Source organism: Theobroma umbraticum, unplaced genomic scaffold (assembly GCF_002168275.2).
Source record: "Theobroma umbraticum cultivar Fairchild unplaced genomic scaffold, ASM216827v3 scaffold_147.0, whole genome shotgun sequence".
NCBI lineage: Eukaryota > Viridiplantae > Streptophyta > Magnoliopsida > Malvales > Malvaceae > Theobroma > Theobroma umbraticum.
This window is the reverse complement of record NW_018397259.1, coordinates 8,252,506-8,278,305: the sequence shown is the minus strand read 5'-3', so window position 1 is coordinate 8,278,305 and position 25,800 is coordinate 8,252,506. Positions and strand designations below refer to the sequence as shown.

At 36.3% G+C, this 25,800-nt stretch overlaps 4 protein-coding genes, 1 non-coding gene and 1 pseudogene across 7 annotated transcripts; 5 read left to right on the top strand and 1 right to left on the bottom strand.

The window, feature by feature from the left end:
- Positions 1-195: 195 nt before the first annotated feature.
- LOC110415365 (AT-hook motif nuclear-localized protein 14-like) lies at positions 196-2,393 on the top strand. Its single transcript, XM_021426993.2, has 4 exons — positions 196-351; positions 1,133-1,285; positions 1,579-1,867; positions 1,941-2,393. Exons 1-4 carry the CDS (start codon positions 238-240, stop codon positions 2,003-2,005), a joined length of 621 nt encoding a protein of 206 aa, XP_021282668.1. The 5' UTR covers positions 196-237; the 3' UTR covers positions 2,006-2,393.
- A 1,468-nt stretch (positions 2,394-3,861) lies between these two features.
- EIN4 (Signal transduction histidine kinase, hybrid-type, ethylene sensor) lies at positions 3,862-8,443 on the top strand. The gene is made up of 2 exons (XM_021426633.2): positions 3,862-6,571; positions 7,557-8,443. The coding sequence occupies exons 1-2, from the start codon at positions 4,829-4,831 to the stop codon at positions 8,097-8,099; spliced, it is 2,286 nt and encodes a 761-aa protein (XP_021282308.1). The 5' UTR covers positions 3,862-4,828; the 3' UTR covers positions 8,100-8,443.
- An 883-nt stretch (positions 8,444-9,326) lies between these two features.
- On the top strand, positions 9,327-12,789 carry LOC110415302 (Methyltransferase family protein). Of its 3 annotated transcripts, none has more exons than XM_021426909.2 (8): positions 9,327-9,572; positions 9,683-9,792; positions 10,337-10,548; positions 10,641-10,708; positions 11,172-11,274; positions 11,454-11,596; positions 11,938-12,061; positions 12,393-12,789. In XM_021426909.2, the coding sequence occupies exons 1-7, from the start codon at positions 9,366-9,368 to the stop codon at positions 12,034-12,036; spliced, it is 942 nt and encodes a 313-aa protein (XP_021282584.1). In that variant the 5' UTR covers positions 9,327-9,365; the 3' UTR covers positions 12,037-12,061; positions 12,393-12,789. The 3 variants fall into 3 exon arrangements, with proteins under 3 accessions (XP_021282584.1, XP_021282583.1, XP_021282582.1); XM_021426908.2 differs by lacking the exon at positions 12,393-12,789 and adding an exon at positions 12,157-12,243; XM_021426907.1 differs by lacking the exon at positions 12,393-12,789 and having other exon boundaries at positions 11,938-12,243.
- A 2,918-nt stretch (positions 12,790-15,707) lies between these two features.
- On the top strand, positions 15,708-15,779 carry TRNAD-GUC (transfer RNA aspartic acid (anticodon GUC)). Its single transcript has one exon. It is a non-coding gene; the product is annotated as a tRNA-Asp (tRNA).
- A 3,500-nt stretch (positions 15,780-19,279) lies between these two features.
- On the bottom strand, positions 19,280-20,769 carry LOC110415175 (AT-hook motif nuclear-localized protein 20 pseudogene; annotated as a pseudogene).
- Positions 20,770-22,685: 1,916 nt separating this feature from the next.
- Positions 22,686-25,703, top strand: LOC110416064 (nucleolar/coiled-body phosphoprotein). Its single transcript, XM_021427910.2, has 5 exons — positions 22,686-23,065; positions 23,696-23,985; positions 24,064-24,153; positions 24,766-25,130; positions 25,244-25,703. The coding sequence occupies exons 1-5, from the start codon at positions 22,855-22,857 to the stop codon at positions 25,506-25,508; spliced, it is 1,221 nt and encodes a 406-aa protein (XP_021283585.1). The 5' UTR covers positions 22,686-22,854; the 3' UTR covers positions 25,509-25,703.
- Positions 25,704-25,800: the final 97 nt, after the last annotated feature.

The window sequence follows — 25,800 nt, the reverse complement described above, 5'->3', positions numbered from 1 at the left end:
CCTCTTGGCTATTATTGGTGTTCAATTTAGCTCTTTTGTGCCTCATAAACAATCTCATGAGAGTAGTTTCTTTATGTTAATATTCATGAATTTTGGTTACAACGGTCTTGAGTCTTGTAGTGTTATATTAACTGTTCTAGGTCAAGATGCAGTATTGTTTCTAATATGAGAATCAAGATGTTTTGCTGCCTTCTTAACGTGATATATGGATCCAAATAGGATGTGGGCCAAAAAATAATGATGTTCATGCAACAAAGCAAGCGTGAAATATGTATTCTGTCTGCATCTGGTACGATCTCCAATGCATCTCTCCGCCAGCCTGCAACATCAGGTGGTAACATCACATATGAGGTAACCATCCCCTTTTGTTATAATTATTTTATATCAATGAGATAACTCCATGTTCTGCAATCTTTAAATTGGAACTTTTTAAGAGAATAGAAAATACATATAAAAAATTGAATAGAGTTTTGTTAGAAAAAACCCACATTACTTTGAAGAGCGGGGAGAGGATTTGGTCTTATCTTAAAAAGAAGGTTAGACAATTGATGTTTCTTGTAGACAAATAATAAGTCTGCTAGGAAAACAGGGATGGCGGGGTTTGTTACTTGATACAAATTAAAAAAAGGGTCTTAAAGAAAGCTATATAAATTCAAGCATAAAGGGAAGCTTATTCCTCTGCTTGCTTAGTACACTAGTCCGGTAATGTTGGGTTGCTCATCGCAAAATAATTCTCCCAACTGGGGAAAAAACAAGTTGCCAAGTTATTCATGGTTGGATTCTGTTGTTTAAATGAGCTGATTGTAAAAGTATGTTTACAATTATAAATGTGGGGCATACCTTAGCTACTCCATGCCTGTTGAATTATTAAAAAACAGAGAGGCAGCTATCTATATTATGTTACTCTTAGTATCAAATCAATCTTTCCAGGTTCTATGAGATATGAAAACAATTTATTATGATGCCATTGCCATGCCCATATGCCCAAAAGGCTCATATCCTTGCCTTGATGTTAGTTTCCAGTTTCGCTTTGTTAGAGTTGTCATCTCTGAGAGAACTTGATGAAACTTGTGAGTTACTTGCCTAAAATATGCTCATTTGTTAATTTCTTTCCTGGGTGATATGATATTAGGGCCGCTTTGAGATCATTTCACTCTCTGGATCCTATGTACGGACTGAAACTGGAGGGAGGACTGGTGGGCTCAGTGTATGTCTATCAAGTGCAGATGGCCAGATTATTGGAGGAGGAATTGGTGGACCTCTAAAGGCTGCCGGCCCAGTTCAGGTACTAGTATTATTTTTATTTTATTTAAGAAAGCGGGGATTTGAACCTAGCTCTTTGAACATGGGATACATGCATCTACCTATGAACCAAACACTCAAGTGTATTTTTTTTTTTAATAAATGTACAATTGACATGAAGAAAACTCTGGTTAATCAATCCATAGATGACTTGGGATTTCATCATTGATATCGCCATGAGAGCAAACAAGAAAGAGAGCTAGCAGATTCTTTTCTTTAAGAGGTTTAGTTTTCAGTTATTTATGTCAAAGGCACAACAGTTTATTTCATCTACAGGTTATTGTTGGTACATTTGTGATTGATAACAAGAAGGATGTTAGTGCTGGTGCAAAAGGTGATGCCTCTGGCAGCAAGTTGCCATCTCCAGTTGGTGGGACTTCAGTATCTAATGTTGGCTTTCGCTCGGCTTTTGAAACTCCGGGAAGAAATCCAATTGGGGGAAATGATGATCATCAAAGTTTCGGAGGAAGTCATTTCATGATGCAACCACGTGGCATGCATGTGGCACCTCGGCCCTCAGAATGGAGGAGTGGTCTAGATGATAGAACCGGTTTTGAGTTGACAGGTAAGAGTCTTGCATATGCATATATGCATAATGAACACACAGCAAGAAATATTGAACTACGTGTCTTTTGCAGGAAAAACAGGTCATGGAGCTCATCAATCTCCTGAAAATGGGGACTATGATCAAATCGCAGATTAGATATTGGTTTTTATGGATCAAATTCTGTTTTGTGGTAGATGTTTATATCACAACTTTTTTTCTTACAGAGCGAATAGATGTACAACTCCTTGCACCTTTCCCGGAGTGTAATATGATATAGCTGTACAGGTCGGCCCATTACTCTTTTGTTAGTTGATACTGATTAGAGTATGCCCCATAAATTAAGGAGATGGCCTTTAAAAATCCCAGTCCTTTGCTTAGTTGTTGAAATGCTTTCTACCTAATATTGCTGTTAACTTTTCTAGCTTTCTTTGAGCTACCCAAATCCTCACCAGTTTAGAGGAGTGGAGGGTGGGGGAAGCTAATCATGCTCAACTTAAGTAATAACAATTGTGCATCTAGTCTTGAAATTACTAATTGTTCAGTACCTTTTTAATTTTTGGCATCATTATGCACATAAGTCAATAGGTGTTGAAGGAATAATCATGTTTCCATCATTTTCTCCTTTCTTACTCATTGTGTATCTAGACAATGGCCTCCTGTCTACTCATTTTGATTTGTCCCCTCAGAAGTGAGCATTATTTTGTACATGTGGATAGAACAATTATGCTTTCTTGTAAAAGTGGGACACTTTTGAAGAGGATTATTTCCAAGTAAACAAACAAATCCCAAAATTTTGGCTTAAAAATGTACAGCAGATTTTGGATTAAACAGTTTGGCTTCAGCCCTCTGAACTCTTCTTTTCATTCCCTTAATTCACTAATCATGGTGAGATGAGAACCTGTTGTCTTTCTTGCTTCCTGGTTAGCTTAGCTAGGCTTAACTGCATATTGCTGCCAGGCAATCCTGGAAGACTGCTCCCCTAATTAATTTTGGTCACCTCAATAACCCCATTTTTCCTTCTTTTATTAATGAATTAAAATATGCTAACAAGAGTGTACCTGCATTCCTAGCAAGCAATTATCATGCCCCGACCCTTTGTAGTCAGCTACCCTTGGCATTTATTTGCTACTGCTACAAAGGTTGTTTTTGTTGTATCATTCATCCTCAACAATGAATATAATATAACATAGTGTTAATTATTTCGAGAAAGTAATCATTTAAATAATTCGAATGAAATTCAAAATTAATAAAATTTTAGGATTTTATGTTATATAAGTTGAAGTTTCGAATTTGAATTCCGAAATAGACAAGTGATATTTAAGAGATGGAAGAAAAATAATTTTTCTTTATAAATATTATAAAAATAGAAAAAGACCTAAATAATTTTGATGGAAAAGGATGGGGAAGTGGATAGAACTGTTGTAGATATTTTTAGATTTAAAAAAAAAATCTATGTAAAGGTTAAGATACTCCACAAAATTATAATATATATTTTTATAATTATCTAAAAATACTCCTCTCTGACCTACAAAATATGGAAAATCCAAATACAAACCCAAAAATCAGGAAACCACATCCGCATCACGTGCGCCACGTGGGTAACGTCCTTCCTCCAACTAGCTCCTCGGTCAACCCCGCTTAGTTTCTCCACCTCATAACTGCTGCCATCAAGTCATTAACGGTCAATGTTGCCACGTCAGCAAATCCGTCCTGGTGATCCACGCTGCTTGATCAATACCCAATCGGGCGGTCTGGAAAATTAATATAAAATTGTCGATTGAACATAGACAGAGTACTTGCTATTATTATTGATAATGCTTGTATGTAATTATTAAAAAAATACTTAATTATATTATTGTGGAAAAAACAAAAAATAATGTTTTGTGTGACTGGGAAAGAAAGAAAGGGGAAGAAAGTGTCTAAGTTCTCTTCACATAGAAACTTGGGTCCCACATTATGCTCTTTCTTCCTTTTTGGGGTCGTGTCCTTCTGGGGAGTTACTATTTTCTACTAACTTTAGGACACAAACACCCTCTGTCTCTCTCTCTTTCTCTCTCTGTCCCTCGTATCTGTTTTTGTCAAACACGGTTTTCAATCTTAAAGAGGCAGAGAGAGATGTTTCAATCTCAAACTGTCTTCAATCTCTCTTCTGCTTTTTTCTTATAAACCTCTTGCGAAGGTTTGTTTAAAGCAGACTTCTTTTTATATATCGGTAGTATTAGCTTTTTAATTGATCTTGTTGACAAAGAAAAAGTGGGGTGTTGTTTGATTGGATTTGGAAAAAGAAAGTGGAGATTTGGTAAAATGGGTAGTGGTTATTTTCACTTGGGAAGTTGAAAAAGATATTAGTATTCTGTTTTTATTTGGTGTTGATTGAGATTGGTGGTACTTTTTCTACCAAAAGGTTGGTTCTTTTTCTTTTTTTTTTTTGAACCTTTCCTCTTTGATTCCTTGTTTCTCTCTTGAGTTTTAGATTGGGAAAGAAAGGTGGACCTTTGAGTCTTGATGTTGGTTTCCTTGAAAGTTATGTTATTCAGTTGAAGAAAGCTGCAAGTTTTATTAAAAGTCTTCTCTTTTTCAGAATTTCTTTCTTCTTTTCCCTTGTTGGTGGAGTGAAGTCCTGGGGGGCTTTGATAAAACAATAGTTGATTGCAGGGAATGAATAAAAAGATTGGAGTTTTTGGAGTTTAGAGCAGATGGGGTGTTTTAGATCTTGAAATCTAGGGGAAGGATGTTGCTTGCTTCAGTAGGAGAAGGTGGGTACTGTTATAGATCTCGAATTCTTGCAGATGGGATTTTATTGTCTTTGCAAAGGACTTGGCTTGAGGAAATGAATACTTGAAGCTTTCAGCTATGGGAGTATAGTTGAGGGAGTTGCATTTTCTTTGTTTAGTTGAATACAAAATTTCTGTGCATTGGGGGTGTGGAAAGTTTGACTTTTTACACGTATGGATTGAACCAGTACTCACCAGAGTGGCAATGTTAAGAGCATTAGCTCATGGCTTGTTGATTTCTTTTTTCGTGATCTCGGTTTCTGCGACTGATAATGAGTTTCCGAATTGTAATTGTGATGATGAGGGCTTGTGGAGTATACATAGCATTTTAGAGTGCCAGAAGGTGAGTGATTTCTTGATTGCTGTGGCATATTTTTCGATACCTATTGAACTGCTTTACTTCATTAGTTGTTCGAGCGTCCCCTTCAAATGGGTCCTGCTTCAGTTTATAGCCTTTATAGTGCTTTGTGGGTTGACTCACCTTCTCAACGGATGGACTTATTATGGTCCTCACTCATTCCAGTTGATGCTATCCCTCACCATTGCCAAATTCCTTACAGCCCTTGTTTCATGTGCCACTGCAATAACACTTTTAACTCTGATCCCTCTCTTACTCAAAGTGAAAGTCAGGGAGCTTTTCTTGAGGCAAAATGTATTGGAGTTAGATCAAGAGGTTGGGATGATGAAGAAGAAGAAGGAAGCCAGCTCACATGTTCGAATGTTAACACAGGAAATCAGGAAATCCCTAGATAAGCATACCATATTGTACACCACTTTGGTTGAGCTTTCGAAGACTTTGGATTTGTACAACTGTGCAGTGTGGATGCCAAATGAGAATGGATCGCTGATGAATTTGACTCATGAGTTGAAAGCAAGTTCTTCGAGGAGCTTTCACCAGTCCATCCCAACTAATGATCCTGATGTGATGGAGATAAAAGAGAGTGAAGGAGTGAGAATCCTGAGGCCAGACTCAGCACTGGGGCTTGCAAGTGGTAGCGGATCAGATGAGGCAGGTGCTGTTGCAGCAATTAGGATGCCAATGCTTCACGGTTCTAATTTTAAAGGGGGAACACCAGAATCAGTAGAGACTTGCTATGCCATTTTGGTATTGGTTCTTCCAAGTTCGAACCAGGGTTGGAGCGAGCCGGAAATGGAAATTGTTGAAGTGGTTGCTGATCAGGTGGCTGTAGCTCTGTCCCACGCTGCAGTTCTTGAAGAATCTCAGCTAATGAGAGAAAGACTGAGTCAGCAAAATCGTGTGTTACAGCAGGCAAGAAAGAATGCAATGATGGCCAGCCAAGCAAGGAACTCTTTTCAGAAAGTGATGAGTCATGGCTTGAAGAGACCAATGCACTCAATTTTGGGCTTACTTTCAGTGTTTCAAGAAGAAAATATGAATTTCAACCAGAAGATTGCTATTGACACATTGGTTAAAACAAGCAGTGTTCTCTCAACTTTGATTAATGATGTGATGGAGATTTCAGCAAAAGATAAGGGAAGATTCCTGCTAGATATGAGACCTTTTAGTTTACATTCCATGATCAAAGAAGCTTCTTGTCTTGCCAAGTGTTTGTCTGTCTATAAAGGCTTTGGTTTTGAAGTTGGTGTTCAGAGCTCTTTGCCTCACCAGGTGATTGGTGATGAGAAAAGGACTTTTCAAGTAATTTTGCATATGGTTGGCTATCTACTGGACGTCAATAACGGACGAGGAACTGTTTTATTTCGGGTTTTATCAGATGTCAGTAGCCAGGATAAGAATGACAAAATAAATGCATGGAGATCAAACACACAAGATAAATACCTGTCCTTAAAGATTGAAATTGGTATTCGTGGGGGCAGTTCTCAGGCAGATGAATCAGTCTCAACTAAACATTCTTCTGGTGGGAGGCATAAGGATGATGAAATTAAGGAGAGCCTGAATTTCAATATGTGTAAAAAGCTTGTGCAGGTGAATATCCCAGTTCTGTTTCTATTTTTTATTGTCAATTCTATGCCTTGTTTTGAGTTTGACCTCTGCATTTCAAATGATAGAGTTAATAGTAACTATACATCCAATGGAAATGAAATACTGCCGTTAGTAATAAATTATAGTGTTGCCTGTGTATGATTGCTGAAGCTTTCGAGGCCTGTGAAACAATTTCCAGCTATTTATTGCATTTTTATTGTTGACTCCCAACTTTTAATGGTATATTATTTCTGGACATGCCATTGTTATATCAAAAACCTGTTTCAGCTTTTTCTGGATGCCCCAGAAAAAATATTATCTGTATGAAATATTGGAAGACACTGCTTTTAATTGCTTAAAACTAATGTCATATGTGCAATTGATTTCCTGAGCTTTATATTGTAAGTGTCTGGCGTCATTTGGCCAGAGCATTTTCAGTAAGGTGCTGGTTTCATTGGGCTTCTTTAATCTGGTTTAGGCAATTCTACATATTCTGGAGTTTGGATACAAAAAATCAAGTGAAAAAACAGTTGCCTATGCCTCTATGCTTTCGGGGAGAAAAATTTTCATATGAAGGAGTCTGAATGATGCAGTTGTGGATATGTTTCTAGCATTGAAGCCCTTTTTAAAGACAAAACTCAGACTCTTAATATAAACACTGAATTAAAGCATACATTCCTTGGACTGAAGCTATTTGACAATATTGACTACATATATAAAGAAAATGGATGCATGGAACAATTGTGGTTTGAAGATACTTCAATGTTTCAATTGTAGATTTTATAGAAAATTTTAAAGGCATTGTTCTTTGAGCCATGCTGATGTGCTCAAAACTGTGTTCTAACTCTTTATTTTCTCTTCCAACTGATATAAAAAGTTTGATTTCTCTACCTTTTGTCATTTAACCAGTCATTCCTTCTATAGAAGTATGATGCATTACCATTGCATTACATGCATTAATGGTATATTGTGTGTCTGGTATTTGCAGATGATGCAGGGTAATATCTGGGTATCCACAAATTCTCTTGGCTTTGCACAGAGTATGACCGTTCTTCTCAGGTTTCAAATCCAACCATATATCCAAAGAACCACATTTGCTTCTGGGAACTCCCCCGAGCAACCACATTTCAACTCCAGGTTCAGAGGTCTTCGAGTTTTACTAGCTGATGATGATGATATAAACAGGACTGTGACTAAGAAGCTGCTAGAGAAGCTGGGTTGTGAAGTGACTTCTGTTTCTTCTGGATTTGAATGTCTCAGTGCAGTCAGCCATGCTGAAAATTCTTTCAGAATTGTTGTTTTGGATCTTCACATGCCTGAAATGGATGGATTTGAAGTGGCAATGAGAATCCGTAAGTTTCGCAGCCGTAATTGGCCATTGATTATAGCCTTGACAGCTAGTGCTGAGGATAATGTGCGTGAGAGATGCCTACAAATGGGAATGAATGCAGTTATTCAGAAACCAGTTGTATTGCAAGGGATGGCTGATGAGATTCAAAGAGTTCTGCAACGGGCAGGGGAAGGGATTTGAGGAGCTGCTCATGCTTAGGCAAATGGGGTATATACCCCTTTGTATGCAGGACCTCTGATTTGATCATTGGCCTGCAGGTATGAGGAGATTCTGGCATTGATTACTTTTTTCATTTCCTTAGGTGTCTTCAGTCAGTTCACTTTCAAAATCAGTCACTGCATAGAGATTTTTAACATAGCTTTTGCATTCTGTCATTCCATGGTATACCAAAATGTAGTCATTAAATTTTGCTAACCACTTGGCTCATTGAATTTATGGAATGACTTGAGGTAAAATTACTTGTACACTTATACAATTATTTAATACCAAAATTAAATTTAGTGTGATATTTACAAAATTGAAAATGTAAGGAGTAATGTATACCTTCAATTCCTTTTTCTTCTTATCTGATACATGAGTCAGTACTTATTATCAGCGGAATACCGAGCCAGGATGATAAATTGATTGATTATGGAAAAACTTAACTGCATTAAGCTGAATTTTGGAGTCAGGAATCTCAGGTTGCTATCATTCTTAATTTCTACCTTCCGTTTCCCATTTGTGCAAGTGACCAACAGTTAATGTGATCCAAGCTATTGTGTAGCATCTAGGGAATATAATCTACTAATGTTGAATCTCATTCATGAAACAAGAGTGGAAATCTGAAAGGAGGATTCCCGAGATAGCTATTCAGTGGCCAATGTGCTCTCTGATTTTCTGCCATCAGACTGTAATCTATGCAGGGCCTCAAGCCCGGAGTTCATGTGCTTACACTGTTGCATACTGCATGGACAGCTTAACTTGGCATTTATGCCTCATGTCCTCAAACATGTACAAGATGATTCAGTTTTAGCAACAGCTTGTCAATGTTAAAACCTTGACCAGCTGAGCTGTTAAGCTGAAGCATCAACTTTGGAGCACAAATTCTCGGGACAGGATGCTGGAAGCAACCATTGATTGAACCCATCAACCCGTAGATTCCACAAATTCCTCACTAATGCTACAAACTCTACACCAAATTTGTTCACTAAGTACTATCAATCCATCAACCATTTATCTCAAAGGAACTCTACATTAATACAAAGACTTATTGGCTGAGAGCATCCAGTAAAAATAGTTATCGCATTTTCAATTTTTGTAAGAAAATGAAATTAAAATTTTGGGTCCAAGTTTGGGCTGCTGGCGGCAAACATTTAATTTGAGCCCAAAACCCGACCATTTTGGTTATATAAAAGCTCAAAAGGATTCTAAACGCTGAACGGACCAGACACGGCCGAAGACAAGAAGATGAGTGTATTGGTAACGGAAGCTTCGGAGTACCATTCCAAAGACTTCAACTGGGAAACTCTGAGACAAGAAATAGAAAACGACCCTTCTCTTAATTACCATCTTCTCCCTTTCCCTTCTCCACAACAAGAAGAACAACATTCAAGAGATTCAATTAAAGCATGGCAAAATTTTCACATTCAACACTCTTCTGGCAAGTTCTTCAAGGTTTGTCTAAGACAATGAAAAACCCAATTCTTTCTTCCTTTTATTTTTCTGGGTATTTGGTGCCTTAGTTTTTTTATATGTAAGCTTAAATGGGTACTTTTTGGATACAGGAAAGAAGGTACTTGTTGAAAGAATTTCCGGAGCTGGTTTCTTGTGAAGATGGTTGTAAGGTTTTGGAGGTTGGGTGCGGAAATGGTAGTACTGCCCTTCCTATATTGCGGTAACCTCAAATAATTTATTAGTGTTTTTATGTTGTTATAATTGTTGGTCTATTGGTCGGTGAACAACTGCACATTGAACAAAATTTGTATTACTATACTAACTTACTAGTTTAGTAATGAAAGAAAGTTTAATGGTTTACTATTTGTGTTGAAAGTATGGAGTTTCAAGTTTTGTGAAGTTAATTGATGGGTGTAGTCACGAAGGTTGAATGTTGGCTAATGTTAGTTTGATGTGTCTTGAGTAGCGGTTAATCTAAATTGATTACTTTGGTTTGGTTCTGCAATTCAGTTAGAGGTGAACTATGTATTCTGGAAAAGTTTATTTCATTAGTCAGGATAAGCCCATGAGAAAATTGGTTGAATGTTAAATTTAAATTCATAATTTCACACTTTAGAGGACATTGTGGAAAGTTGAGATACTGTTCTTTGAATTTTCATTGTGAAGATGAATTTTGCAGTATTGACAAATTGAGGCTGGATGATAATATTGAATCATGGAATTATCTTTCTTCCTCTACTTATGCCTTCAATATATATTTTCAGTGGCAATGAGAAAATTATTCTATACGCATGTGACTGTAGCAATGAGACCCTGGAGAGGGCTAAAGAGTTTGTAGCTGCTAGTAATGTAGTCTCAGTTGAGCATCGTTTCCACCCATTCTGTTGTGATTTTGTGACAACTGGATTCCCAAAGTGGTTGACATGCGATTATTGCAGAGAAATGTTTGCACTCAAGGGTCAAAATTACCTTTCAGGTAGCTACCTCTCCTATTTCTTTCATTTGTTCCTTAGATTATTGGCTTTGCTAATATTATGAACTTAAATTCTCTGTTTTTTTCTCTACCAGATGTTAGAGAAAAAAGAACCCACGAAACTGATATATGTTGTGTTGGTGGTGTGGACTTTATTACCTTGGTATGCATCTTTAGTTTCATCAATGTTTTAATAGTCAATACTAATAGACATCTTAATTTTCTTGGAAATAAGGAAGATAGTTTAGTATTCTTCTTCCCTATTCCTTTAAGTATATGCTTTTTTGCATATTTCTTGGACTTCACCTCATGTTGTTTAAATTGGTGTTAGAATGACATGAATTGGTGCACAATTGAGTTATGGTTAGTCTGCAAATTCATGCTTGGCTTGAGCAATGGTGGTGGAATGCCACTTATATTACGAGCTCTCCTTGCATAGCTAATACCTGCTACTTGCATCAACTTCCTGATTTCTTTTTCTGTACAAGTCCTTTATGCTGCAACCTGCATCTTTTTCCCCTCTTATAAAACCAGCATTCTGAGCTTACTTTACTATTTGAAAAATAGATACAAAATATTACGAAATATAGATTTTAATATGTTTCATTTGTTACATAATGTGGCAGATATTCACACTATCAGCAGTGCCACTTCAAACAATGCCAACAGCCATCAGAGAGTGCTTTTCTGTCTTAAAACCTGGTGGCCTGCTCTTATTTAGGGACTATGGTATTGGATCAACAAATAAATATGCTGCTGGTTTCAGTTATTGTAAAATGTTTTACATAGCATATTTTCTCATCAGATCTTGTTCTTTCTGGCCAAATTTAATTCCTTTAGAGGAATAATAAAATTAAGGGTTTTTTTCCAGAATCAGTTTACCAAAGGTTCAATTTGATGGAATCCAGGTCTCTATGATATGACAATGCTGCGTTTCGAACCAGAACAAAGAGTTGGGTTCAGGGAATACATGCGATCAGATGGCACTCGTTCTTACTTTTTCTCTCTGGATGTTGTCAGAAATCTCTTCATTTGTGCTGGCTTCATTGAGGTACAAAATTCTAGCTATTAGGTAAATTTAAGTTTGTACTTATTGTTACTTGGACTTGTGCATGAGATAATATGCTTCATCAACCTCTGTTTGATTTTTGCTGCATAGACTGGAACTGAGAAAAATGTTTTTGTCATCTTGATCTAGAATGATTCTCTAGTGCATTTGTGTGCAGTTTTTCTCTGACTTCATTGTAATTTTAAAAGAGAATTGCACTTTCTTGATTGAGTTTCATAGGGCATGAAATTATAATTTTATAATTAATTGGTCATATCTGAAGATAGAAACCCCAATGTAGTTCCTGGTTTGTTTTGAATGTTAACTTATTTATGCACTTGCAGCTTGAGATTGAATATTGTTGTGTCAAGTCAGTGAATCGCCAAAATGGGAAGAGCATGAGAAGAGTATGGGTTCACGGTAAGTTCCAGAAGCCCACATGAATTTATCGTCCAGGCTCTTCTTGAGGTACTGTTTGAAGAGATACAAAGACTTTTTTATTTTTATTATTATTATTATTTGTAATGAATGAATAGATGAGCATTTTTCTTTTCTCCATGTAGCTTATGGTGACAGATTTTTGCTTATCAGAATATCGACAGACTAACTTACCTATACAAGTTTTGCATTACTTTTGATTCTTGGAACAAGCTGAAGGAAATTGCCAATGGACCTTGCTTATCCCTGTGTATGCCTGTTTTGGCTTTCAATTTCATGTAGGGGACATTGTACGCTGAATAAAAATTGAAATTGAACAGTCACTTTTCCCATTAGTCATCCTTAATCTCTTTTGTGACAGCTGACCCTGCTAATGGTGACATTCAATCAGATCGTGGAGAACTCAAGATGAAGTTATTTGAACCTTCACAGTATCATGGAACTCATACTACTTCTAACAGTTAATTCATATGCCAAATATTACAAGTCCTCAGTCAAGCCAAAATAAATTTTAGGGCCTTGGACATTTGTTAATTGAATTTTTATATCTGGAGTGTCATATCAATAACTGCAACCTAGCATATGACAAGTCCTCTTGAACCTCTGTCAATACAGAAGAGGTTTGTCAGTGCTATATTTAGTTGTTCATTGAGCTTTTGGACATTGGTTTTTCTCTTGTGTATGCATTTCTTCCATTCATATGCGGTGTACTGCATAGACACATGCTATCATTCCGCTATGCAGATACGTGTCTATGTGAATGCAGAATTGATTTTGGCTCATTTCTCAGTCATTATATATGTTCGAGGCCTCACCAATAATCCACAAGGCCTCACTGTTTCAATTACTCGTATCTTCTGGCCATGCTTGCACAACATTGAGAATTGGGTTAGTAAATACGGCTACCTTTTGGCGGTCCGTCAAGTACTTTCCGGAGCAGGCACACCAAATAGAATTCCCCTTCATGTCTAGCAAATAAATTGGAAAAGAATTGTGGTATTTGACTTTAAGAAAATTATCATGAGAATATATGTTGAGCTTGTTATCGAGCATGAATCATCATCATAGCATGCAAGTGTGAATAAATTCTTGCGAAATGGTGGAAACAGGTGCTGGAAACAAGAGATTGAAAACATTATAGTGGCTCTCCTGGCTTCCTCTGTATATAGGATCAGCAGGGTATGCCACTTCCTAGTAATTCTGTTATTTAGTTAATCTTAAGGTTGACATTATAATCAATACTCTTATCATCTATAATTTTAATCCAGAAAACAAAATGAGAATGAAGAACATAGTAAATGCATCCAACGAACAACACTATTTGGTGTCTCTTTCCCTACGCCAGGCTACTCATATTAAAGGCATTCATGCATGTAAAGAATGTAGCAAAGTTGACCTTAGTTTCATGCATAAATCAAGAAATGAATGCCCCAACAGCCCCCTCCCCCGCTATAACAAAGAACCCATTTATTTGTTTTTAGGTGGGGAAGAAGGTGGACAATTACCGCAGTCTTAACCCAAGGCATTCATCATAGTGTTGCGTGCTTAACGTTTTCTCAAGTTTTGACCATTGATGCTTCTGCATATCTTTTGTTTAAAACTTTTTGCAATAGAAACGCATGAAACACACCAATGAATGCAATTAAAATAATGTTCGGAAGCTTTAGGTTGGCAATGCAATGACTCCATGAAAGCATTGGGTAGTGTTCAGGCTACCAAAAATCCAGGCGGAATTTCAGGGGGTTCTACGAACTAGGATGCTGATTTCATGCCACATGTCGTAGGTAAATTCTTTATCAGCCATACTGTTCAACTAGATCCCTTATTTTTTTGAGTGGAACCCTTTTCCTTGAAATTGGTACCCCCAACAGCCCATCCTTTGTCCCCTCCTACATTTGTCCATATCTGCACTGAATTATTAATTGTAGGCTGTAGTTACCATGGGAAAAATATCACACTAACCCCCCATATATTTTGATATTTATCAATGGTACCCTACACCCCATTATTTCCAGCATCCTTTATGGATAATAATATGGTTAAATCTCTTTTTATCTTTGATAGGCAGAGCTCCACAAATCCAGCTTATTACACATCAGTAATTTGGAGAATGCAAGAGCAGAAGATTGAAATTCCATCCTTTATTTATTTGTGCAAATAGTGGTAAGATTATATGTGGCATTATTACTGCCCCAGTATGATGGTTTTTGAGCTAAGTCTACATGTAACTTATCTAGCTTGCTAAGTTTTTATTTCCATGCCTGAAGGGTCATGTTAAGATGAAGAAAGCTAAGACAAATGGAGTATAATCACATCATATTGAAGCAATTCTAGTATTGTGTATTAGGCTAGCTGAATTGCTGCTTTGTATATTAGGATTCGAGGAAACTCTCTGTGCCCTTACATAAATGCTGATAGTGTTGTTGGTCTCTGAAGTAAAAGAGCTTCCACCCACTTCTTCCTAGATATAAACCATGCCATTAGTTATTTATCATCGATATATCAATGATTCAAGTCACTTATCTTGGCTGTCAAAATCATTAGTTTTCCGTATTAAACATGATCAACCTCTCATGCTCCTTAAATGTTATCCACCATTAGATCCCCCAGATGCATCATTATCCATGTATCAGGATCTAATGATTGATAACCTGCTGAACTAATCAACATGGGGAGAAAGCAATTTCCATAGTTAAATGAGTTCAATATGTGATATCTGGGACTATATAGATATATCATACATAGATGGAAAGAATCTTATAGGAAGTAAATTTGAAAGTACCTTCACATCACATACCCCAACATGATATGATCCCACCATGGAATTCTAACAGATATATGGGTCCCATCAATGGTGGATTTTGATTTTCCATTGACCTTTAATTAAAACTACAATTAAAACTTTGGAGAGAAACATAAATGACTGAAAATATTTTAATTATATATAGTCATGAACATAGAGAATGCTAGTAATTACAAAAACTATAGCTGTCCCCTCCTTTCGTTACATTGATTAAGACCTCAGGATAAAACCAAAACTTCAGCCTGCTCTCCCCTTTCATTTTTCTATTTCGTTGTGCAGCAATCGTTAGTCTCCATACATGGGGCGTTGATGAATCATTTATTATAGGTTTTTCTACCGACAGTTGAAGGAAATATTGAATGAGCATCGTTTAGTTGTTTACTAGACCAAAGTTGTCAAATTAACTAGCTTCCTGTCTTTTATTGTGTTGGATAAAACGTGTAAAATGAGAAACAAAGCCCTAGCATGGAAATATTTGTTTGCCTACTCTAATATCCTAATAGTAATTATATATCCTACATATTTAAATCCAAGCTCTGAAACTGATATCATTACTATAAACCTGATACAATGCCAAAAGGAATTTGTTATAAAAAGAGATGAAGAAAAAGAAAGCAATATTCATCTACTACTTGCAAAAACCTATTGCTTTGACTTAAATGACATAGATATATGCAGAGATGAGCCAAAACTGTGAAGAAACATTGAGTTGTCAATTGGAATGGTAAGGATAATATATCTTAAGTGGTTAATTAGTTTCTCTTGAACCATATATATGATCTCTGAGGTGTGCTTATCATTCAGATGATAAGAAGGTCACTCTTTATTTACATTTAACCAACTAGCATGAAATAGAGATTGTTTTCAAACAAGGTCGTTGTAGTATAGTGGTAAGTATTCCCGCCTGTCACGCGGGTGACCCGGGTTCGATCCCCGGCAACGGCGTTGTAATTTTTTCTCTTCTTTGCTGAGGGAAAAAAAAAAACTAAAAATTTTGAGTTAACACAATGAAACAAACAAGAAAACTTGTGGATGATGGCAGGGTTTTTTCAATCTGACTCTTTCTTTTGGTAGACTCTTCTTTAGTTTAACTTGCTTTTCTAGTTTATATGTCCCCTTCAAGGAGATGAATGTTGGTAGCTGGTTACCGGTGCTATAATTTAAGGATAAGGATTGTGTCACAAAGAGTTCATCAGAAATGAAACAAGTGAGTGCGCTAAAGTACGCCCGCTTTGGTAGATGAATGTGGTCAATGGGAAGAATGTGGTGTTCTTTGATTGGAAACTCAAAGTAATTTGGGATTATCTTGCTGCAGAGGATTTTGAAAGTTAGGTCAAATGGCACCCAATTCTCTGAGGACAACGTGTGCCCCACGGCAGGTACATCCAGCAAATTAAAAAATTCAGCATTTTAGACTTTGCAAGTGAACATGCTCTCAAATTTCCATTGCTGATGCATGATTCTCCATTATCAATGTTAAATAAATTAATCATGTTGCTTTTCATTATACAGCTTAGGCTTTACTTGGGTGGTCCACCTTTCCTTAATGCCCATTGTCCGGATTCCTCCTCAAAGTATTATAGTTAATTAGCTTGTTCAACTTTTAAGGAGAGCTCGGGCTACAGATATTGGTAAAACTACACTCAGAAACACAACTGGTGCAGGAAAAGGAGAAGCTAATTGTTGTTTGGCTTTAGTTGAAGGTCATTTTAATAAAGAAGATTTGATTATTAAATCCGAGGTGGGCTCCATCACATCAGTGCTTTGCCATTGGAATGTTGTATGCAAGTAACTAGGTAAAAATATTACCAAGGTTCATTAACAATGTCATGTGAGTCCATGTGAAGAGGGTCCTTGATGTTTGCTAAAACTCTTTAGAGTCCTCTGAGTGTTAAGAAAACAGCCTTTTTAAGGACATCATACTGATCGTTTGCCATTAAGATGCATTCATCACCTTTCTTTAGTTTAACAAATTGTCATAGGATGATGACTGCACAGCCATGATTAACACCCTCTTCTAAGTTACATTAAGTAGAGGACAAATTAAAAAACCTGATTTCAAGAAACCAGATTCTAATTCCATTTTATTATCTGTTATATGCTAACATCTTTTTGCATTGTCCCATCATAGTGAAATCATTCACATTCATATACTGTTTAAGATTTATGTGAATGCAACTCTTAAGGACTTAACTATTACATTTGACATTGGCTCATGTTTAGATGATAAAGTTTTTGCACAGTTAATTTTCTTCCTAGGAAAATGAAATTAGAAAGCTGTAATTGTTCTACTTGCTGCTATCGAATCATATTCATGCCTTTAGCTTGTTGTTAAGTTCGGTGCAGCATGCCGGCAATGAGTATTTGGGAACTTAAGAAGCATGACTTTTAATAGCCACCAAGAAACGAGTTTTCACTGGTCTAGTAGTATTAAGTGATCCCATGACATGCACTTGTGCAAATGTAAATATTGAAAGAACAATAGTCACATGCCCTGGTAATTACTTTGAAGGTATAGACTAAATATGTGCTTAAAATTCAAATGCTCATTGCACCATGTTTTCTCTTCTGTCATTTATGATCCTTTTGCAGACTGAATTGAACAAAAGCAATCAAATAGTTATAAAGTTTTTGCCCCAAGTTTGCTCCAACAATTTCACTGCTGTATATTGAGAATTTTTTTTTCTGAGATAAAAATGGCAAAGAAGCAGGCCAGAAACATGAACCTGAAAATTATCCCAAATCCTTAATGGTTGACAATTCAATGGGGAGCATTGTCACACTTTCTAAAAAGCTCAAAAATCGAGGATGATGCCAAAAAAAATTAATATGGTTGTTAGTTGTTACCTTCACCAGAGCTACACAGTGACTGCATAAATGGAAGTACATGCTCCCTTTCTCATATAATGGTTTTCCTTGTATATATTACGGTACTCTTGGAGCCCTTTGCTTTCTTACTTTCTCTCTTCTTAAAAATTTGCATAGCACCACAGGTCATGAACCATGCCTGCTTCCCCACTTTCCAACTGAAAGCCACCCCTTTTCCGTTGCATTTCATGTTGAGCTTTGAAGTGGTGTGGAAATGGAGGAATAGAAGCAGAAGAAAGAGAAAAAACTGGGGTTGGGGTGGGGGGGTTGTGTGGGGGAGGGGAGGCTTTCTAATTTATTAATATTCTTTTCTAACATTAATTTTCTCTTCGGATGATTCAGGTTAATTAATCATGTTAATTAAGCTTATAGAAACTTTGTAAATGTAATTGAAAACAATGAACTTGTAATAAGTAACATTAGTCTGACTTATTATTCCCGTAATTCTCTTTGTGTCTTTTAATTTTTTGATAGATTAGAAGGTTAATAAAATCATATTATAAAAAATAAGTATCTACATAATTCCGTAAAACACGAATATTGTTTGAATTTAAATTTTATTTATTGAAAACCGAATTCCAAACATTCAATTTACTCATTTTTCACCTCCAAGTCAATCATTTTAGCATCGCAAGCTGAATTAATCCTTGTGATTATGAATTCAAAACATGTTCATCAAATTAGAAATGATATTCGCACCCTCTCTTGACAAATGAACAATGCTATTGCCATTGCTCATTTAGTGTAGCTTGTTGTCAGTTATTATTTAGCTAGCATGACACATTCATAAACAGCTTTAGAAGATTAAAGTAGTAGTATTTGCAGTCAAAATCTTTGCTGGAACAGATATAAAAGATCAAATATAAGCATCAATTGGAAGCGGCTGGCTCCTGTATGTGATATGTACAGGAAATGGAAAACAACACAATTCAGTGGAAGAATACAAAAATGTCATTTATAGCTAACAGACATCACCTACCTTCCCTCTTTTTCTGCAACTTAGTAGTAACAAGTTGGGATTCAGCCATTTTTAATGACGCAAGAAAAGAAAAAAGAGCTGTGAAATATGTACATTTTTTGATTGAAAACTTCCATCAGTACTGAGAACGTACTAGTATCTTCTTTCCTAACGTAATTATAGCTCTGTAAACAAACCTTTCCAAGCGTGACAAAAATGTATAAAAGAAGATTGAGATCATGGAAAGCTCGCTGAATTGCAGTGGAAGCAGCTACAAAGGCCATGGAAGCTTCTTAAGTAACAACAATATCTTCTTGCTTTATTGTTATACCATTAATACTTCAGCTAGGAAGTAAGTTAGTCTTTAATTTGTTATCTTTGGATTTATCAAAGGCTAAAAATATGATGAATCAAATATATAAATCCAAAGTTATAAAGCTTTTTTTTCAAAGATCAAGGCACTAATTATTAATCTTTCCTTAGCCCCAACTTGCACTACCATCATCAGATAAAAGAAAATGGGATAAATTAAGAAAAGAACAAAGAGAAAGTGGAAGATCAAGAAATTAAAACATCTTATTCGATCTGCAAATGCAAGTGAAAGCATATGTGAGTTGTTGTAAAATTTACAAAATATTGGCCTAGTTTCTTTTCTTTAATATATATCTCTCATCAGAACAATTCAATAGAAATTAAATACCTGAATCCGTTCCTCTCACAAGCATTTCTATTTAATTTACTTCCTCTTCTCTTTACTGATAAGGTGGCCTTCCACCATGAGCCCAAGCATAAGCCTCGTGGTTCAGCTGACCACCGTTAGGAACCAAATTTGGTGGCAAATTATTATAAACTGGCAATCCTGAACCATCAGCACCACCTATCCCACCTTGATGATGCCCTCCACTGCCACTGCCAATCCCTGGTGGCGACCCGCCACTTCCACCACCACCAAGCTGCCCTTGAGCACCACTAGCTCCTTCTTCTTCCTCCTCCAAAGGCAACCTCTCATAAGTAGCATTAGAGAAAGTTGCCGCTATTATCATAACAGGCCCTGATGCCACCAGTGACCCTACTACACTACCTCCAACCACCTGCCCTTGCCCACCAGCAAGGTATATTGTTAACCCGGTTGACCCTGGAGGAGCTGGTCCAGGCAAAAAGGCACCAGTCAGAGACAAAATCTCAAACCTACCATGAAGAGCCATGACTGCCCCAGGAGCAGAAGGTTGCCGGAGTGTCACGTTAGTGACAGTTCCACTTCCACTAAGAACACAAACCCCTCTTTGCCTTCTTCTAGAAAAGTGAGCTAGGGTTTCAGCTACATCAGAACCATTGGCAATTTCCATAACGTGACTTCTTAGTGCATTAGGGCTATCTCTAGTGACAAAAATAGGTGGTTTGGGCTTGTTTTTGGAGCCTGGTGGACGACCTCGAGGACGACGAGTGGAGACTTCTATAGCACCTTCCCTGGGCTCGTCGCTATGCTCTTTTTCTTCTTCTTCTTCTTCCCCAGTTCCTCCACTTCCCGTTTCTCCATTGTTTGTGATGGATATCCCCAGATCTGGTTTCTTCATTGGAGATGATGAAGTAGCTGATGTTTCCATTCCCTGTAGTCCTACTTGCCCTGCCCACCACCGATTAGCCATGGTTTTTTTTTAAGTTTGAACTAACAACAGAAGATCACAGAGCAATAGAAAACAGGATTTGGATCTTGTTTTGATTGATGATCTTGCTTAAGAATGATCAAAGGGTGAAAACAAAAGAAAGACAGAAGAAGCAAGGCAAATTTCTTTAAGTCTTCAACTCTCTAAAAAAGTTAGCAGAGAGAGACAGAGAGAGAGAGAGAAGCTAATGGAAAGAAGGGAAACTGAAACTGATCAAAGCTAAAGAATTGTAAAGGGCAAAGGGCTAACAGAGGTCCAAACAAATGAACCAAAAAAAAATGAAGAAAAAAGTTACTTAATTAGAGAGATTGTCTTTCTAGAGAAAATAAAAATTTCTTTTCTATTTCCGAGAATTTGTTGGATTTTTGTCTTCAAAGGGTGTTTTAGCCTTGGTTTTGGGTGCGTCAAGGTCTTAGGGAGCTGGGGTTTCTTTGTATTTTACTGCACAAACTCTCTCTCTCTTTGAACAATTAACCAAATAAAGAAATGAGAAAGAAATTTCATGGTGGGGGGTATGGGAAATATTTAGGGTTTTGTTTGTGGGGAGAGTGGGGTCATTCATGTGCGCGTGAGAAAGTGGGGTGCACGTCTTACTCCTTTGCTCTTGTCCCGACATAATATGTAGCTGATGCAAAGATTTTGTAATATATTCAATGTGATGTATTGGCGTATTGCATGTTGGAAATAATATATACTCATCTGTGCAGGCTTTGACACACTTTGGCTACTTTTTTTGTCTTCTTTTTTGATATGTAATCAGTCAATTAAGTTAATGAACTTTCATCAAGTCTTTCAACTTCATTAATATTACAACTAGAACAGGTAGAGAGATCAGTGCTAAACTTGCATGTTTGAGAAAATATACTTTGCTTAGCAAAGTCTAGTTGCCAACCCTCTTTGCATGACCGTGTGCATCCTTTTTACCAGCCCCATTTGAAGGTGCCTCTACCAAGTACCTCAACACAATTATCCTTTGCATGCCCGCATTTGTTGACTACCTTCAAATCTTTCTTCCCTTGCCAATGGATCTCCATTCTTTCTCTCCTGCGAATGCATTTCCTGTCTTTGTTCTTTAAGAATTTCGAGTTATATAATGAAAAGTTATTGTCTCCCTTTGCCAATTAATAAACTTCACCTCGTTCATATTAAATTTTCAACATAAAATTTTTAAGCCGAATTTTAACCGTTAAAATATCTTCTTATGAACTCAAGTTAATGCATCTCCACACGACAAAAACATTACTCAATAACATTATACTTGAAACATTTATAATTATAATTCTCATTTTAGTATTTTATGTACCCTCCTTCCACTAGAATGTAATCCTGCATTAGTATGAAAGGGTCAAACTTTTGGGATGGCGCATGGATGTATTTTACTCTAATTTAAATTTAATAATGAGGACGGTATGGCTTATTCAAAGCTTCATCGTCCCTTCTTGGATACTGATTAATTGATTTCTTTTGTTTTTTTGCATCAAGTTCCTTGTAGAGAGAATGGACAAAGTATGATGGTGTAATTATTAAGAAATGGGCATGGATTTTGGTTTATATGTAAACTAGGAATATGCCATGCTGGGGTCAATTTTCTAATATTCTATATACTTTGACTTGAGAAAATCAATTTTGATATTTGGTATTATCAATCAAACTCAAAATCATGTGAGGAGGTCGGTTTTTTTGTCTTTCGTTACAATTTTTCATTTTGGACAAAGTTTTTCATTTAAATTTTACCGAAAACCTGTTAAAAAAAAAGATATTTCCAAATATGTGATATAATATGATATGATATGATATTTTGTAAATTGTAAATATAATGCCATATTTTCTCATTTAATGTAAAATTTATCCCACCCCGAAACATGACTAAGTGGTGTCCATAGATTATATTAAGAAAAATTAAAAAGTTATCAAGGGTGCTCAAGTTATTGACAAAAGGGAGATAAAAATAAATATATTAACTATAGAATAAAGATATAATGTTTACATCACAAGTTAAGGCACTAGTCAGTTTAATAGGCAGAGTAGTTGAACCTTCACTAAGAACTATTATTTTAATTAATCTACTAACCAAAACAATTAAATTTTTTAACCAATTAAATTTAATTATCTGTATTTGAATGTTCGACTCATTGATTGATGTATCTCTCCACTTAAAAGAACAATGTTCAAGTCTCCTTTCTCTCAATTTAAAAAAAAAAACTCAATTATTCAAACAGGAACATTAAGCCTCAATTTGAAGAAATCAAATCAATGTCTTCCTTTTGAATCAACACCTGCAGCCCAAGAAATAAATGGGCCACAAAGTCTGGTAAAGGAGAGTCTGACTTCATTTTCATATCACAACTCAAAGCCCATACAACCCATAAAGAAAGGAGAGAGAGAGAGAGAGAGGAAGAAGAAAAGAGGGAGGTTTCCCCTGCATATTTTCTATAGAATTTCAAAAAGGAAGATCTTGCAAGTTCTGAGTTTAATAATCCATTCAGATAAAAAAAGAGGAAAAAACGATTGGTGAATAGGTTGAGAAAAAATGGGTGACAACTTGTTTGAAGGATTACCACCTCCTTCTGAACAACAGCAACTAGAAGAAAAAAAAGAAGAAGAACAAGAAGGACAAGGCAGGAATCAAAATCTTTCGTCTTTGAAGACAAGTAGTAGCAACGACAACAAAGAAGCTTCTCCAAATCCAGTTCTTAGAAGTGCTCTTAAGAGACCTAAGCCTACAGAATCTTACCCTGAAGGTGAACCCCATAAATTGTACAATTTTTATATTTGCTTTTCTTGTTGAGGGTTGATGAATTTTTTGTTTTTATTTCGATTTTGAATTCTGGGTGTTGCAATTTTTTTTTCATTTACTATGAAGTGGAAATTGAAATGGGTTCTGCTTTTTGGAGACTAGGAAGCTGGCTTTAGGTGGTAATTTTGGGATTTTACAGCATAATTTAGTTCAAAGTTCCCTTTTCTTTTTTTTCTGTATTGGTGAATTTTTGTTGTTGATAGGGTAAAATAAACTCTGGGTTATGAATTATTGGGGCTTGAATTCTGGAAGTAATTTTGTTATCGTTTATGAGGTTACTAAGTTTGGCATTTTGGACAAAAGTACTTTGGGGATGGTAATTGAGTGTGGCCTTGGAGTCTTATGAACATGCACTTAGACGAGTATTTTCTTCTTTGGTTTATGAGAGAGACTAGGAAGAAATGAAAGCAGGATTAGAGTTTTTAAAGGATTATTATATTGTATGAAATTATTTATTTGTTTGTTTATCTATAATTCTCTTATTGGATTATTCTACTTTTCAAAGAAGCTTCTTTTTCTTTTTGGCTAAAATCTTTCTGAAAGTATCTGATTAGTTATGCATTGTACTTCCCAGCTGCTGCACCAGAAAAACGCTTGAGATTTAAGACAACAACAGATGCCTCAGAGACACAAGTTATTGAGGCAATGCAGAAGATTGCATCACATATCAAGAACCCCACCAAGTTTGCTAAGGCTTCAAAGCTTGTGATACAGTTGATAAAGGCTGGAAGTGTGAAGGCTGGAACTAGTGATCACTTTTTTGCTATACTAGAGGCTGCAATGTCATCAACAACTTCTTGTACTGATCCTTCGGTGGGAGGCGATTATCATTCACTGTTTTCAGCAGCACAAGATGCAGCTGAAGTATGATTTTACTTTGTATTACACCCTAAAATTGTTTTCTCTCCCTTGAGCATTATCTTATATGCTGTTTTCTTGCAGTCCCTAAACAAGAAGCAGAAGAACCAATTGACTGTATGGATATTTAGGGCAGTGGTGGCAAATGACTTATTAACTGATGACAGCTTTGTGGTATGTACTTTACTTTTTAATATGTTTTGTTGCCACAACATTGTCAGACATGACTTATTTGATAATCTATGTACATCATGGTAACAAAATTGTGTTAGGATATGCGAAAGGTTTTACATTCCATACTAATTCTATAAATTCCATTTGTTGTGCTTTTCAAGAATTTTAGATGCATGCAGAGGTCATGACTGCTTTAACTATTCCTCTTATTCAAGAATTTTTTTTTTTTGAAGAGCTCTTATTCAAGATATGCTCTTCTTGGAAACTCATTGCACATGAGTACTTCCTTGTGAGAGGCAACATAGAGACAATTATACAGGCTGATGTTAGTTTATGTGGGTTTTTTTTTTTTTTTGTATTTTTTTTCTTTTTGTACCATGCAAAAGTGGGGATTTTGGAATAGTTTAAGTGATGTTGTAGAGTGTATTTTTTAAGCATTGCAGTGAAACATAGATGTTCTTGTAAATGTGCCTGAATTTTAGTGAAGGTTGTTTGCTCAAGTAAAATGTTTTGTGGCAATACTATTTGAACTGATTCCCTTTTCTTTGTCGTACAAAACCAAAAAGTCATTATTGACTGTGTGCTTATATATTGTTTTGTGAACCTTAATAGTTTTCTAAAACAGCTAGTAAATTAAAAGATGCAATATCTAGTCTTCCAATTGCAACTGAGGATGATGACATCGATGAAGCTGCTACCCTGAAAGATGAGACTGAAATCAGGAATGATGATGATAACAACAAAGAAGCTATAGTTGCTCCAGCTGAAGAAAATAAGAAAGATGAGTCTGATCCTTTTGGACTTGATGCTCTGATTCCTAGATCTGGGAAAAAAGATGATAGAACAAAGGGAAAGAAAGATGTGGCAGCCAAGAGCAGGAAGGAGGATGAGGAGGAGACTAAGAGATTTCTCAAGTCACAGAGAGAAGCCTTGATTACTTGTTTAGAGATTGCTGCTCGTCGTTATAAAACTCCATGGTAAGCGTTCATTGTTTTCTGCTGCTAATTGAAAGAAAAGGAAACTCTGCTTCCATATAGTTGTTTATGTTGATTTCTGTTTTAGGGGGTTAAATAAGTGTTATTCTTCGTAGGTGCCAGACAGTTATAGACATCTTGGTCAAGCTTGCATTTGACAATGTTGCAAGGTTTACATCTCGACAAAGGGATGCCATTGAGAAACTATGGGCTTCTGTTCGGGAGCAGCAAATACGTAGGAAGCAGGGGAAATCAGTGACTGGGAAACTTGACGTGAATGCTTTTGAATGGCTTCAGCAAAAGTATTCTACTGAGAAGATCAGCATTCGGCATTCTGTCGGGGCTAGTGGCGACCGTCGTTGTCAGCAGTGGCTCGGTTAACAGTTTTTCTTTAATATCGTCTGGAAGGGATGGATGATATTAACTTACCCCGAAAACAAATTGCAATTGTTGATTGGTCATCTGTTAATCTGAATGTAATATGCTTTAAGTGTCAAAACATTGTAAAGGATACAATTCATATGGATAATTGGTTTCAGTCAACATGTTTTTCTCATTTGGTTTCCTTCTTCAAAACATAGCTTTAACCGGAGATTCTGGGAATTCGAAACCACAATGGGTTTAAGACCCTAGTCATTCAGCTATGCTTCTAAATTCCTGGTAGACTATACTC

Excerpts from the sequence above, each read along its gene's own strand:
- LOC110415365 (XM_021426993.2), top strand. The coding sequence starts at position 238 with ATGATGTTCATGCAACAAAGCAAGCGTGAAATATGTATTCTGTCTGCA. Across the intron at positions 1,286-1,578 it reads AGGCTGCCGGCCCAGTTCAG|GTTATTGTTGGTACATTTGT; the intron begins GTACTAGTATTA and ends TTTCATCTACAG. Across the intron at positions 1,868-1,940 it reads AACCGGTTTTGAGTTGACAG|GAAAAACAGGTCATGGAGCT; the intron begins GTAAGAGTCTTG and ends TGTCTTTTGCAG.
- EIN4 (XM_021426633.2), top strand. The coding sequence starts at position 4,829 with ATGTTAAGAGCATTAGCTCATGGCTTGTTGATTTCTTTTTTCGTGATC. Across the intron at positions 6,572-7,556 it reads TGTGTAAAAAGCTTGTGCAG|ATGATGCAGGGTAATATCTG; the intron begins GTGAATATCCCA and ends TGGTATTTGCAG.
- LOC110415302 (XM_021426909.2), top strand. The coding sequence starts at position 9,366 with ATGAGTGTATTGGTAACGGAAGCTTCGGAGTACCATTCCAAAGACTTC. Across the intron at positions 10,709-11,171 it reads GTGTGGACTTTATTACCTTG|ATATTCACACTATCAGCAGT; the intron begins GTATGCATCTTT and ends ATAATGTGGCAG. Across the intron at positions 11,275-11,453 it reads GCTCTTATTTAGGGACTATG|GTCTCTATGATATGACAATG; the intron begins GTATTGGATCAA and ends GATGGAATCCAG.
- LOC110416064 (XM_021427910.2), top strand. The coding sequence starts at position 22,855 with ATGGGTGACAACTTGTTTGAAGGATTACCACCTCCTTCTGAACAACAG. Across the intron at positions 23,066-23,695 it reads TACAGAATCTTACCCTGAAG|CTGCTGCACCAGAAAAACGC; the intron begins GTGAACCCCATA and ends TGTACTTCCCAG. Across the intron at positions 24,154-24,765 it reads TAACTGATGACAGCTTTGTG|TTTTCTAAAACAGCTAGTAA; the intron begins GTATGTACTTTA and ends GAACCTTAATAG.